The 15,456-nt window shown below is 38.0% G+C and overlaps 1 protein-coding gene across 2 annotated transcripts in view; it reads left to right on the plus strand.

The window, feature by feature from the left end:
- Positions 1-14,417, plus strand: part of LOC140736079 (phosphoprotein associated with glycosphingolipid-enriched microdomains 1-like) — a 91,827-nt gene extending 77,410 nt beyond the window's left edge. For both annotated transcript variants that reach the window (XM_073061818.1, XM_073061819.1), the window contains exon 8: positions 10,622-14,417. In XM_073061818.1, coding sequence (XP_072917919.1) covers positions 10,622-11,071 — 450 coding nt within the window. In that variant the 3' untranslated portion in view covers positions 11,072-14,417. The remainder of the gene's footprint in view (positions 1-10,621) is intronic.
- The last annotated feature ends 1,039 nt before the right edge of the window (positions 14,418-15,456 follow it).

The raw sequence follows: 15,456 nt of genomic DNA on the forward strand, positions 1-15,456 counted from the left end.
GAGCCAGAGTATCATTGAAGTCGAAAGTAACATGGAATGCTAAATTGTCACATGGATGTTTGAGAAGTGTTTGTATTATTGCATTTTGAACAGAATGGGCTTTCACTCAAGTGACACAAGTCGAGAGAAATTATTGATAATAATGTAATTTATCAAAGATGGCAAGCTGAATCCTAAACAATAGAAAATCTGCAGATACTGGAAATCCAAGTGACACACACAAAATGCTGGAGGAACTCAGCAGACCAGGCAGCATCTATGGGGGAAAAAAAGTACAACAAAGGCCCAAAACATCAACTGTACTTTTTTCAACAGATGCTGCCTGGCTGCTGAGTTCCTCCAGCATCTTGTGTGTGTTGCTAAGCCAAATCCTATTTCTATTGCTTCTGTGGATAAGCAAGAGTATCTTAACTCTTTAATTAAGCTATGTCCACTTTTTAAGTATGAGGAATTTAATTTGAGTGTTCTACTGTAAAGTAGAATTGCTGTCTGTGTGTAGTATACTTCAATTCTGGTGAAAGTATCTTGTTATCAAAGTATCGTGCTTCAGTAGGATTTCTTTACGTTGCAAAAGAATTTTGACACTTTTCAGTATATTTAATCTTTAGCTTTTTAGCAATTGATATGCTTGGAATTACTTGGAAATCACAGCACACACGCCGTTCTCTGTTGCTGTTTCTGTGTGAGCAGGATCTCAAATCTCATCTGCCTGCCCTGTCTCTATATTCTTATGTCACTTTCCTCAAGTCATTTGAAGCTCCTAAGTGGTGAAGATAGACTCCAGCAGGCAGTGGCATGAAGGAGCCCTCAGTTCTATGGGGAAATGATTTCACAGATCTCCAGAGGGCTGCAAATGTTCAGTCACTGAGTACATATTCAAGGCTGAGACTGATAGTTTTTTAGGACTAAGTGGAATAAATGGGGAAAATAGATGAGGTTTGAGGGGTAGGATGTTATTTCTGACCTTGGATCTACAGATACTCCATTCAAATTATCCATCTAGAATCTGCTTTTCAGAAAATGCATTATTTTTGGAAGTAGAAGCAGAAATAGGTCCAATGACTGTTAGGCCAGCTGCACCATTCATAGTTGGTTCAGTCTTGACCTCAGCATCACTTTCTTGTTCTTTTCTTGTAGTTCAAATGTGCCCATGTTTACCTTGCAAGTATTCAGTAACAACTTTGCAGCTCCCTGATGTTAAAAACTCTAAAGATTCACAACACTGAGTGGAGAAATTCCTCATCTCTTTTTAATATTTAGGTCCTCTTATTCTAACAATATACCGTCCTTGCTTGAGATAACACTCACGGAAGAAACATCCCCTTGGAATCTTATAACTTTTTTTATCATCTTTCTTACAGTAACTCCTTCACTGCTAGAATCAAATTAGTCAAACTTCTCTGCAGTGCCTCCACCGGGAGTGCATTATTCCTTAACTAAGGAGACCAAACCTGTGAAGTTGCATCTGAACTTCACTACCCCATGCCCTTTGTAATAAAGGGCAACATTCCTTTCAAATTATTTGCCCCACCTACATGCTAAAGCTGTATTTGATGTGTGGCCACATCATGTGAAGATTCCGTTCCTAAGAATGGTCTGTAAGCCGGGTTCTCCATAAGTCAGAAATGTGTGTTTTTTATATTGTATCACCCTACATCCATCTGTTATTATTCTGTCATTTCATTGAATAATCACCCTACTGCTATCTATAAAGAAATATATACTCTATTCAGTCATTAATGAAGGCAAGGTAATACAATACTATTGTGACTATTGTAAGTGCTTCAGGAATGTGTGGGAAAATATGCCAGCAGAAGAAGTGGATGTGGGTTTGTTTGCAGCAGTTAAAGAGAGATTTGGATAGGTACATGGATGGGATGGGTATGGAGGGTTATGGTCCAGATGGAACTAGGCAGAATAGCAGTTCAGCATGGACTAGATAGGCTAAAGGACTGGAGAGCACTATTAATATGCATAAGCTCTGATTTCTGTAAGTCAGGTCATTTATAACCAAGGAATCCCCATACCAAGAACTAATTAGCATTCAAGTACAGCAACATCATAATAATAACAGTAATTAGATTTTTCATCTTTCTTTCTCAAGTGGCTGCCTTCATTTTCCGGAATTATATTCCATCTGACTTCTCACACACATAACCATTCAATTTGTTTTGCAGGCTCTTTGTGAAGACAACTTTTTAATTTAGCTCCTTGTATCCAGGAGGTTGAAGCAAACATTTGCTGAGTTTGCTGCCCACAGAAGGCAAAGGGTGGTTGTAGATGGTTCGTACCAGTGGGGTACCGCAAGGTTCGGTGCTGGGACGGCAGCTGTTTACAATATACATTGATGATTTAGATGAAGGGATTAAAAGTAACATTAGCAAATTTGCTGATGACACAAAGCTGGGTGGCAGTGTGAAATGTCAGGAGAATGTTATGGGAATGCAGGGTGACTTGGACAGGTTGGGTGAGTGGGCAAATGTATGGCAGATGCAGTTTAATGTGGATAAATGTGAGGTTATCCACTTTGGTGGCAAGAACAGGAAGGCAGATTACTATCTAAATGGAGTCAAGTTAGGAAAAGGGGAAGTACAACGAGATCTAGGTGTTCTTGTACATCAGTCAATGAAAGCAAGCAGGCAGTGAAGAAAGCTAATGGCATGCTGGCCTTTATAACGAGAAATTGAGTATAGGAGTAAAGAGGTCCTTCTGCAGCTGTACAGGGCCCTAGTGAGACCCCACCTGGAGTATTGTGTGCGGTTTTGGTCTCCAAATTTGAGAAAGGACATTCTTGCTATTGAGGGAGTGCAGCGTAGGTTCACAAGGTTAATTCCCGGAATGGCGGGACTGTCATATGTTGAAAGATTGGAGTGACTGGGCTTGTATACACTGGAATTTAGAAGGATGAGAGGGGACCTGATTGAAACATATAAGATTATTAAGGGATTGGACACGCTGGAGGCAGGAAGCATGTTCCCACTGATGGGTGAGTCCAGAACTAGAGGCCACAGTTTAAGAATAAGGGGTAGGCCATTTAGAACAGAGATGCAGAAAAACTTTTTCACGCAGAGAGTGGTGGATCTGTGGAATGCTCTGCCCCAGAAGGCAGTGGAGGCCAAGTCTCTGGATGCATTCAAGAGAGAGTTAGATAGAGCTCTTATAGATAGCGGGGTCAAGGGATATGGGGAGAAGGCAGGAACGGGGTACTGATTGTGTATGATCAGCCATGATCACAGTGAATGGCGGTGCTGGCTAGAAGGGCCGAATGACCTACTCCTGCACCTACTGTCTATTGTCTATCCAGAAGCCTCTTAAAGACCCTCTTGCTTCTACCTCCACCACTGTCACTGGCAGCCCATTCCACGCACTCACCACTCTGCGTAAAAAACATTCCCCCTGACATTTCCTCTGTACCTACTACTTCCAAGCACCATAAAACTATGTCCCCTCAGGCTAGCCATTGCAGCCCTGGGGAAAAGCCTCACTCTCCACACAATCAATGCCTCTCATTATCTTGTACACTTCTATCAGGTCACCACTCCGTCACTCCAAGGAGAAAAGGCCGAGTTCACTCAACCTATTCTCATAAGGCATGCTCCCCGATCCAGGCAACATCCTTGTAAATCTCCTCTGCACCCTTTCTATGATTTCCACATCCTTCCTGCAGTGAGGCGACCAGAACTGAGCACAGTACTCCAAGTGGGGTCTGACCAGGGTCCGATATAGCTTCAACATTACCTCTCAGCTCTTAAACTCAATCCCACGATTGATGAAGGCCAATGCACCGTATGCCTTCTTAACCACAGAGTCAACCTGCGTAGCAGCTTTGAGAGTCCTATGGACTCAGACCCCAAGATCCCTCTGATCCTCCACACTGCCAAGAGTCTTACCATTAATACTATATTCTGCCATCATATTTAACCTACCAAAATGAACTACCTCACACTTATCTGGGTTGAACTCCATCGGCCACTTCTCAGCCTAGTTTTGCATCCTATCTATGTCCCACTGTAAACTCTGACAGCCCTTTACACTATCCACAACACCTCCAACCTTTGTGTCATCAGCAAATTTCCTAACCCATCCCTCCACTTCCTCATCCAGATCATTTATAAAAATCATGAAGAGTAGGAGCCCCAGAACAGATCCCTGAGGCACTCAACTGGTCACTGACCTCCATGAAGAATATGACCCATCTACAACCACTCTTTGCCTTCTGTGGGCAAGCCAGTTCTGGATCCACAAAGCAATGACCCTTGGATCCCATGCCTCCTTACTTTCTGAATGAGCCTTGCATGGGGAACCTTATCAAATGCCTTACTGAAATCCATATACACTACATCCACTACTCTACCTTCGTTAATGTGTTTTGTTACATCCTCAAAGAATTCAATCAGGTTTGTAAGGCATGACATACCCTTGACGAAGCCATACTGACTATTCCTAATCAGATCATGTCTCTCCAAATGCTCATAAATCCTGCCGTTCAGGATCTTCTCCAACAACTTGCCCACCACTGAAGCAAAACTCACTGGTCTATAATTTCCTGGTTCTCTACTCCCTTTCTTGAATAGTGCAAAACTGTTTGCAACCTTGCAATCCTCTGGTACTTCTCCCATCCCTATTGATGATGCAAAGATCATCGCCAGAGGCTCAGCAATCTCCTCCCTCACTTCCTTCAGTAGTCTAGGGTATATCTCGTCTGGTCCCGGTGACTTATCTAACTTAGTACCTTTCAAAAGCTCCAGCACAATCTCTTTCTTAAACTCTTACACTCAAGCATTTCAGTCCACTTTAAGCCATCCCCACAATTGCCAAGTTCCTTTTCACTGGTGAATACTGAAGCAAAGTACTCATTAAGTACCTCTGCTACCTCTTCCGGCTCCACTAGGGAAGGGTAGGCTGTTTGCCCAGGAGGAGCCAGGACATTCTGCCATATATAAATGGAGAAAATTTCAAAACTCTGAGGTGCAAAGGGACTTGGGAGACCTCGTGAAGGATTCGTTAAAGGTTAATTTGCAGGTTAAGTCAGTGGTGAGGAAGGCAAGTGCAATGTTAGCATTCATTTAGAGAGGACTGGAATATAAAAGCAAGGATGTAATGTTCTGCTTTTTTAAGACACCGGTGACTCCTCAGTTGGAGTATTGAAACCTTTATCTAAGAAAGGATGTGTTAATATTTGAGAGGTTCAAGAAGATTATTCCAGGATTGAAAGGCTTAACATATGAGGTTCTGGGTTTGTACTCACTGGAATTCAGAAGAATGAAGGGGGATCTCATTGAAACCCATCAGAAGTTGAAAGGTCTCAATACAGTGGATATGAAGAGGGTGTTCCTTATGGTGGGGGGAGTCTAAGACCAAAGGACACAGCCTCAGAATACAGATACAACCATTTAGAACAGAGATGAGGAGGAAATTCTTTAGCCAGAGAGTAGTGAATCTGTGGAATTCATTGCCAGTTGCAGCTGTGGAACCAAGTCTTTGGGTATATTTATGGCAGAGGTTGATATATTCTTGATTAGTCAGGGCATGAAAGGATACTGGGAGAAGGTGGGAGATTGGGGCTGAGAGGATCAGCCATGATGAAATGGTGGAGCAGACTTGATGGGCCAAATGGCCTAATTCTGCTCCTATATCTTATGGTCTTAAGGTCTTGTGAAGAAACATCAAAAATCATTGTCTCCAACTAAAATTTTCTCTTCATAAATTATGATAAAATTAGTTTAACACAACCAAATAACCAATTACAGTCAGCCCTCCTTATCCACGGGTTCCGCATGTGCGGATTCAACCAACCACGAAACAGGAAAACCCAGAAGTTCTCTCTCCAGCACTTGTTGTTTGCGCATGTACGGACTTTTTTTTCCTTATCATTATTCCCTAAACAATACAGTATAACAACTATTTACATAGCATTTACATTGTATTAGGTATTGTAAGTAATCTAGAGATGATTTAAAGTATACAGGTGGATGTGCATAGGTTACCGCAGATCAAGAATCGAAAAAAAAATGGAAGTTCTCTAAGTCGGAACAGGTACATCCGGTATTATTTAGCGTCAGTTAGTCAAACTTTTGTCTTAGTATATAGTATATATTTTACCTTTCTATGCATATAAAACACTTAAGAAACATACGTATTTCAATAATTAAACCACTGTGTTGCTTAATAATAATTGTAGCTTTCATCGGGGCAGGGCCTTTCACATGTTCCATTATTCTCACTTTATCCTTTAAAATTGTTCTGATCGTTGACCGACTGTAGCATAACACTTTTGCAATGACCAATGACATTTCACCTCTTTCCGATCACTTTATTATTTCCTCTTTATTTTCAATCGTGATCGTTTTCCGTCAACGGAACAGAAACAGCAGCAGCTGCAGGTGACGGGTCCTGAGCTCTGTTGGGTCCTAAAGTCCACCGCACTGAAACTGGATAAGGAGGGCCAACTGTACTAGAAAGGCAAACAAAGACTTAACAGTGATATAATTATCTAAATATTGTAGAATGCTGCAGCACAAAAGTGCCTTAATAGGTCTGCATCTTTCTTTAAGCCCCTATACGATCTTTAAGCCAGATGGTGCTGTAGTGGACTTAGAGGCAAATGGTCTCAAGTTCAAATCTGGCCAGCTGCTTACATGTGTTCCATCTGTGCTGGATTGAGCATCAAGCTAACAAATCAGCCTTGTAAAAAGCAGACAAATGTTAAAGAAACAGCAAAAAATGCCCTCCAATGCATCACAAGGCATAAAAAGGAACAGCATACCATCTTTGGTATTCCTTTTTTTCAAATAATTTCCTTATTATTTTTAAAAGAACATAGACTATACACCAACAGCGAATGGTAGAGAATTCCACCTTAAAACGGCCATCTGTATTCAGAATTTTTTGAAGCACCTAGTTGATTACTTGTGTGAAGTCTTAAATCCATGCCTTTACATGGTCTAACAGTAGGAAATTGTAGACTAACAAACATACAGAGTAACAACAATGCTTCTCCACCAGTTAAGTTTTAATAAACGTAAATCACTGATATTGATGACAAGAATTATATCATTAATGAAGTCATGCATTCTATATCTAACATACATTAATTCATTACTTCTGAAATGTTAAATTAAAGCTCTTGTGAAGCCAACATTCCAAACCCGTGGTTTGAATAAACAAGGACACCCAAGTCCTCTGAAGATGTTTTTGTGTATAGCAACACCTGAATCACAACTGGCAATTAGGACAGCACAGAAACGGTATACACACAAAATGCTGGAAGAAATCAGCAGTCCAGGCAGCATCTATGCAGAAGGGTTAATAGTCGACTTTTCGGGCCAAGAACTGGGAAAAGAGATGAGTAGTCAGAGTAAGAAGGTGCGGGAGGAGAGGAAGAAGTACAAGGTAGTAGGTGATAGGTGAAACCGGGAAAGATAAAGATATATATAGAGGAATATCAGTGAAACCCAACGTAGACTGGGAGACCACTTTCCCAACCATCTATGCTCAATCTGCCAGAAAAAGCGGGATGTCCTGGTGGCCACCCATTTCAATTCTACTTCCCATTCCCATTCTGACGTGTCAGTGCATGGCCTCCTCTACTGCCTCGATGAGGCCCCCTCGGGTTGGAGGAGAAACACTTTATATTCCATCTGGGTAGCCGCAATCCTCATGGCATGAACATCGATTTCTTGAACTTCTGATATTGCCCCCTCACTTCTCCTTCACCATTCCCCATTCCCATTTCACTCTCTCAGCTTTTCTCCTTACCTGCCCATCACCTCCCTCTGACGCTCCTCCCCCTGCCCTTTATCTCTTTTACCAATCAACTTCCCAGCTCTTTACTTCACCCTTCCTGCTCCCCTTCTCCCGGTTTCACCTATCAACTACTACCTTGTGCTTCTTTCTCTCCTCCACCCACCTTCTTACTTCAACTTCGAATCTCTTTATTTCCATTCCTTGTGATGGGTCTCAGCCTGAAACACCAACTATTCACTCTTTTCTATAGATGCTGAATGGCCTGCTGAGTTCCTCCAGCGTTTTGTGTGTATTACTTTGAATTCCAGGCTTGTTTTCACTCTATGAACCTTTGGAATTCTCTATCCCATGTATCTCTGGATGCTCAATCATTGAATGTATTAATCATTGTCAATTAAAGTTTCGTACACAAAAGGAACCAAGCTATTTGATGATTGCGCTGGACAATGAAATTCATTGAGATGTTCACTAATGATCTGATGGAATAGCAGAGTGTGCTTGATGGGCAAAATGGCCTTCCACTGCTTTACTTTCCATTGTACCTTCAGGGCAAAGTAATTTTCTCTCTTTGTAGGCATTTGCATTGATAGTCTCATTGAAACATCTCGGAAAGAATTAAAGCTTCACTTGTTACGTTATTGACGACTAGCTAGTTGGCTACAAATATTAAAAATGTAGATCTCACCTTTATTTTGTGCCCATAGCCTAGACTCCTCAATTAAATTCTGAAATAATTTCAATGAAGACTATCTTCTAAGCGGAGATCAAATTCAGAAAACAGATGTAGAAAGGAATTTGGGAGTCCTCACATAACATTCCACAAAGGTTAACTTGCAGGTGTTGAGTCAGTGGTAAGGAAAGCAAGTGCTACATTAGCATTCATTTCGAGAGGACTAGGAAACAAAAGTAAAGATATAATGATGAAGCTTTTTAAGGTATTGGTCAAAGCACATTTAAAGTACTGGTACTGTGAGCAGATTTGGGCCTCTCATTTAATGGTCTAGACAGATCAGGTCAATGTGAAGCTTCCAAGTTAGCCTCAAACCTGGAATAGTGAGGGAACAATAGGTTAAAAGTGAAAGGGGGGACATAGTTTTTACTAGTCTTTTCTGAGCCAATAGAAAAAATATGGAGTTAATTTAGAAAAAATGTGGTTACTTTACAAACCTAATTTGTTGGTTTGGCACTTTTTCTTGCCATATGTTGATTAGTTTGTTGTGTATTTCCTGCATAGAATTGCTTTTTCTTACTGCAGCAAAATAAATGATTCAAGTAATCAGTTATTGATCCAATTATTTGATTTGAATCTTATCAGCATTTTGTATTTATAGTAATAAATAATCTTAAATTCAACTAATTCATGCATAACAAGTTAAATTTTAACTCATTTGGAAATGCTCTAATGACAGAAATTAAACATACAAACGCTTAACATGGAAATTACTTGATTTGCTTTTGGAAGCTTATCTTTGTTATAAAATATATGTTTTTAAAAACTGGAGCCAAAATCAGTTTCCCACGGGATCGCTAAAGATGGTTTACTAGCAGAGTTATACTGGGGAAATAAAATGCTGTGTGTTAACACATACTCTGATATTGTTCCAGTTTGGTACACCAAGGAATCTCAATGGCCTCCATTTAATTCATAAAAGGGCAGATTACATGTAACCTTATTTTAGTGTTGTCAGATCAGGGGTAAAGTTGTGCAAACAAGGCTGTTTTTCATAGGTAAATGATACCTTTGGAACACTACTTAAAGAGAAAGGCAGTTGGACAGTCCAATTATGTACTATAATTGAAGGCAGAATAGCAAGGGAGAATAATGTATCATTTTCCATTTTAGAAAACAACTTTTCAGAAAATGCATGTCATTAATAATTGTTGGGTAAACTCTTATAGGCTAGAATTGGTGGTTCCTGTTGTGTGATCTTAGAGTCACAGGTTCCAACAATAAAGCCAATCATGATTGGAATTCCCCTGTGTAAAGTTGGGGAGATGTGTTCTCAATCCCCTGCTATTGGTCAGTGATCAGGGATCTTTTCTATTTTTGCCTTATTTCTCAGGTAATTTCCAAGTGAACTAGAACAAGCAGTCAGTTGCATGAGCACATTAGAGATTTAGCATATGAAATATCTAAGATTTATGATCATAAGTGATATCAATGATCTGCTTTGTAATGAATGAGGCTATTGGATTTTAAAAAAATGTATTTATACATCATTGACAATCCACGAATCCTAAATGAGTTAACCAGAGACTTACCATTGTTTTTAACTATCTGTCAGTTCACACGTCTGTGAGCCAAATCTACCAAAAGGCTATTGCCTAATCAATCATCCTTTACACAAGGGAACTGTATAAATATTGGAATAAAAACACTTTTTAACATTTTGGGAATCCTAAATAAAATACAGTCGTTATTCCAGACATTACTTTTTTAGGTATTACATCGATTCAGTTTATTCAGTTTATTTCTAAATATCTTCATTTAGAATGATGTCAGAACTCCAGGTAGTCATTGTTTGTGTTTGATAGAAGGAAGAATAAGTACTCTGAAATTGAGGTACTTAAACATCACAGATCAGGAATTTTTTTTTCTCTGCTATTGTAATCTGCTTTAATTCAGCATTGTTTATTGTCTACATGATTATTAGTGGTAATGGAACTTGATATCAATGTTTTAATTAATTATGGGTTAAAGAACTTTGAAGAATTTATACCTATAATGAACTTTATATCAATGCAAGTATCAGAAAAGGACATCAGCCAACACTTCTGCTATCAGATATCCAGTAATATAAATTTCATATTTCACGAGTTGTAAGTTCTTGATCACATTCCACAAAATCTGATAAATATACATATTTTCTTACAGATTGCTGGAATGTACTCTAAGGTGGCAAAAAAAGGTTTCAGAAAGAAAATGCCTTTACCAGTAAATATGGGACTTCAAAGAGAAGACAATACAAAATTCTACTCCTGGTCGACAGGGAATATAAATGAAGAAGAATCTGATTACGAATCAATCAAGAGTCCACGCTGGCATACAGGCAGTCAGCTCCTGGGAGAGAAACCTGGTTATGTTCCAGTTAACGAAAGGACCTGGCAAATGAAATTCCAGCATGAAGATGAAAATGAAGAAGAAGCAGAGCCAGGTTACGAAGCAATCAATATAAAATGGAAGAGAAATAAATCACGAAATGTAGCTCATGAGAGGCAGGCAGAAAATTATTATGAAAGTATCAATGAACTACAACAGAGTCGTACTTCTGCACACGGTATGACATCTGATGATGCCGAAGATGCCTTTATAACAGGACTCTAGGGTTTTTGTGAGGATAGTGCAGTCATTACATCTAAACCAAATAATACTTTATCGACAAATTAAGATCTTTTTCAAAAGAAGGCCTATACAATAGTACAACATAATTTGATCTTTTTAGATATGTTAAGACTTTCGCCTTGTGAGATATCCTTTAATTTTTAAATTCATTTGCTGGGATACACAATAGATTTTGAGATTACTGCTGTCATACTGATGAGCACTTAAAGGAATAAACAGGCTAATGTCAAGTAAAACTTAAGCCTACTTTGAAGTCGTGGTAAGAGCTAAAAGCAGGATGTTTATTAAGCATTTCCTGCAAGTATCAGCAGTTATCATTTCCGGACCAGCATCTTTATTGTTAATAGCCTTCAAAGGTGTAATTAATCTTCATTATAAACGAGTCATGGTCAGTAATTTACTATCATCTTGTTGATTCAATTTCCGAGTTGTTTCTACATTGAAATTTTGCTGAAATTTATGCAAGTTTTTGTGTCTGTCTTGCCAACAGAAACTTGTGGCAAAATTTCTTTTAGAATTCAAATACCTACACCAGAACATGAAAACCACCATAAAATGACCACAGGTGCAATATCATCTTTAGCAGATTAAGTACCTCAAATTTTAGTTTTAGCATGGTGTTTGCCTCCCCAAGCTTTTATTCAAATCAGATAGAAAAGCACTGATAAAGAACAACATCTTAATTAAACTTAAGGACACTGTGGCTACACTTAAATGTTTCAACATGAGTTCATGCAACACATTTGATCCAAGATACAGCAAGAGAAGGTCTTAGTATTTGTTGGACACTTCTTAGAAATCATGTAAAGTATCAAGAACATTTATAACATCTTTTAAGCATAAACCCTATGGAAATTTATTATAGGATTTCCTCAAGAATTAAAATATATTGGTACGTTAGGGTGAAACATTTCATGTAATTACTGATTGGTCAATACCATTTTTCTACATCAGGACAGTTTCATAGTGATTAATTAATATAAGTTTTTTCTCTCTGAAAATAATTAATTTAAACTTCATTTGAAAACAATGTAAAAACATTGAGTCTGGTAGATTCTTTATAGATGTTTCTCCATTTTGTGCTCCCAGTGAGAAGGCATGCACACAGGTTGTGTTCAAAGGTAGAGTGACAACATTGTGTATTAGGTATTGTACATAGCATTTAAATAAATACCCAAGAGTGGCAGTTTGCATCGATTTAATCAGGACCATCAGGAGAGTATTATTCAGAATCAGAATTAGATTTATTATCACTGATTTAGATGAAGTGAAATTAGTTGCTTTGTGTCCGCAGCACAGTGCAAAGGCAAATGGATGATTTTCTTTAAATATTGATTAACTAGTGGTTCTGTAGAGATAGAGTGTGCAACTGTGTGAGTGAATGTGTGAGCAATTTCTAGACTTCTGCATCTGCACATTGCAATGCAGTTTTACATAATGCATTGGAAATTCGACCTCTCACTGCATCACTGGGCTCATTACTGACTCTGGAGTATTCCCCAAATGCTGAGCTGAGCACCCCGATGCACTTTACATCAGCTGTAGATGGCACATCCAGCACAGATCCACTCATTTGACTGGGGTCACCAACCTTCACCACAGTTTCTTTTATTTTAATTAATGTTAGTTTTTAACTTACATAAGTGCAGTTTTAAGTGAATGTACCACTTTTAATAATTATTTAAATGTCTTTCACTTGTTTATAAATGCTTCTGATGGTGGAAACATTTAAATACCTGACAATTTGAGCTGCCAGGAGGCCAAAAGGGCATTCAAGCAACATAGCCTTGCCTTCTCTCTCCTTTGGTTTAGACCTCAAAGGCTACTCAACTTTATGGAGCAGCTGTGGTGGCCATGCCAAGGTGATATTAGGAGATGTGCAGCTGCAAAGGAGAAGAGTGACCATGGTTCAAGTGTTCAGTGAGTGAAAATTAGGCCTGGACTAGGCTCAGTGCAAGGTGGCTCACAAAATTTTACTTTCAACTCTGCGATTTGAAAATTACTTGTTCTGTTTAAAAGTGCTTTGAAAATGGTTTATTTGGCATTGCCTTTCTATAACAGTAATGAATTTCCCCATGATTATCAATGAAAGGACATCTTTTGCAGTTTCTGCTTCATTGGTTTCATCACATTTTAACTTTTGTAATGTTGTTTGTACAGAGTAGTAGAGGAAAAATAAAGGCAATGATGAACAAAATAAATATACAGGACCAACATTTAGGCTTTCTAGTTTGAAAACAGTTTGTAAACACACAAGGTATTCACTGAAAAATTGCTGAAGATTAAACTGTCATGTTTTATTAACTTAAATGGTCCAACAAAGTAATTTATTCACATTTTATATTATAAAAGTGATATTTTGAATTGCTTTAGTCTATTAAAATGATAAATCTAACATGTCACATAACAATTTATTATAGCTCAAAATTGTCATATATTAGGGTGCCATGGTAGCATAGCAGTTAGCACAATGCTGTAGCAGCTCAGGGCATTCCGAAGTTCAAAGTTCAGTTCCAACACCATCTGTAAGGAGTCTGCACATCCCCATGGAATGACTGGGTATTCCCCAAGTGCTCCAGTTTCTTCCCACAGTCCAAAGGCGTACGGAGTAGGTTAATTGGTCAATGTACGTTGTTCTGTGATTAGGTTAATTGGGTGTGTCGGGGGATATGTAGGCGGCGCAGCTTGAAGTGCTGGAAGGGCCTTCGCGGCATTCTATCGCTAAATAAATGAATAGTAAAAATATGATAATCCTGCGACATCTGGACTTTGGTGGTGTCAACTGGCAGGTTTTTCACACTATTAAATACTAGTCTTTTTAATTCATGATTACACTTTAAATACTCTTTTTTAAAAATGTTATATTTTTCCCATGAACCAGTTGGTTTTACAGGAAACAAAATGCGGTAAGCTAAAGGAAATGTAGGAACAGAGGCACAGTGAGCTTAAGAAGAATGCAGGCAACAGCATGCTGGCAAGTTTAAAAGGAACTTGAGAAATAGAAGCAGGTGAGAGGGGTGCTGAATAATAGGAAGGTAGATTACCGGCCTTTTACTGTACCTAAAATTGTAGCATAAAGAGTGAGAAGAAAGAACTTAAATATCTGTTGAATCATTTTAGACAACTAATTTTTTTTCAAACTCTTTTCCTGAATAGAAAGATCAAATAATAACTGGATCTAAGTTCTGTGACTTGCTGCCTTTGAAATGAGTAAAGGAATCATTGTGCGAAATATCTGATTTCACATCAATTTTCTATAATATTCCTTCAGTGCCATTTTAAATTATTTATTATTTAGCTCAGTTAAAAGTCTCAGATCAGAAATATTATCTTTACCTCAGCTTGGGCTGGAGGTGACTTGTTCTGTTTGGAAGTGTAACAGCAAGTTTTTTTAAAAACCATTTCTTTAATTTGGAGATAGTTTTCTACAAAAATTTGCTCATGTTTAATCAACTGAAATATTTTTTCCATGAGGAATTTATGTAAATGTGTAAAGAAATGGTCCAATTTCCAGCCCACAAATTTTAAAACTGCATACATGGTCCACAAAAATACCTAATCACGTTTTTATATATCATATTAACTGCTATTGCTATTTTAAATGCTACTTTTATGATTCTGTTGGAGGTATATTCTTCAAAAAATTATGTTCAATTGTTTACATGGAGTAATTCAGTTAAAGGAATTTGTATCAAAGTAGAATTTTCAAAATCTTTAAAATTACATACTACTAATCAAAATTTAAAATGAGAAAATAAAATAAATTATAACTGAATGAAACGTAGAGAAAACTGCCCAAAAATCTATGCTAGGCATTTGCGTAGATAGTTTGCATGTTTCATGTAGAAGAAATGCTGCGGTGATACACTGGAGAGAAGAACTTAAATAGCAAAGCAGCAGGTGTTTGTTGCTTTAAAAAATTAAAACATTTTCAATAATTTTTTTACCTTTATATCGACAGGTAGGTTTGCCTCTTAAATATATCAATGTCTGCCTTTATAATTGTGTACAGCAATTGTAGTTGGAGATTTTGTTTATTTGTGTTCAATAATATGGTTTCAGAATCCAAGTGAAATAAAAGTCTACCTCATTTTGGCAATTTCTGCAACGTCTAACAACCTATGCAGTAATAGAAGGGATATATTGTGCTTTATGCATATTGGCACAGTGGTACGAGAAAGTTTGTGAACCCTGTAGAATTATCTCTATTTCTGCATAAATATGACCTAAAAGCTGATCAGGTCTTCATGTAAGTCCTAAAACTAGATGAAGAGAACCCAATTAAATAAATAACACAAAAATATACATGTTCATTTATTTATTGAGGAAAATTATCCAATATTACATGTATTTGTTGGAGAAAGTAT

This window comes from Hemitrygon akajei, chromosome 11 (genome assembly GCF_048418815.1).
Source record: "Hemitrygon akajei chromosome 11, sHemAka1.3, whole genome shotgun sequence".
Classification (NCBI taxonomy): domain Eukaryota; kingdom Metazoa; phylum Chordata; class Chondrichthyes; order Myliobatiformes; family Dasyatidae; genus Hemitrygon; species Hemitrygon akajei.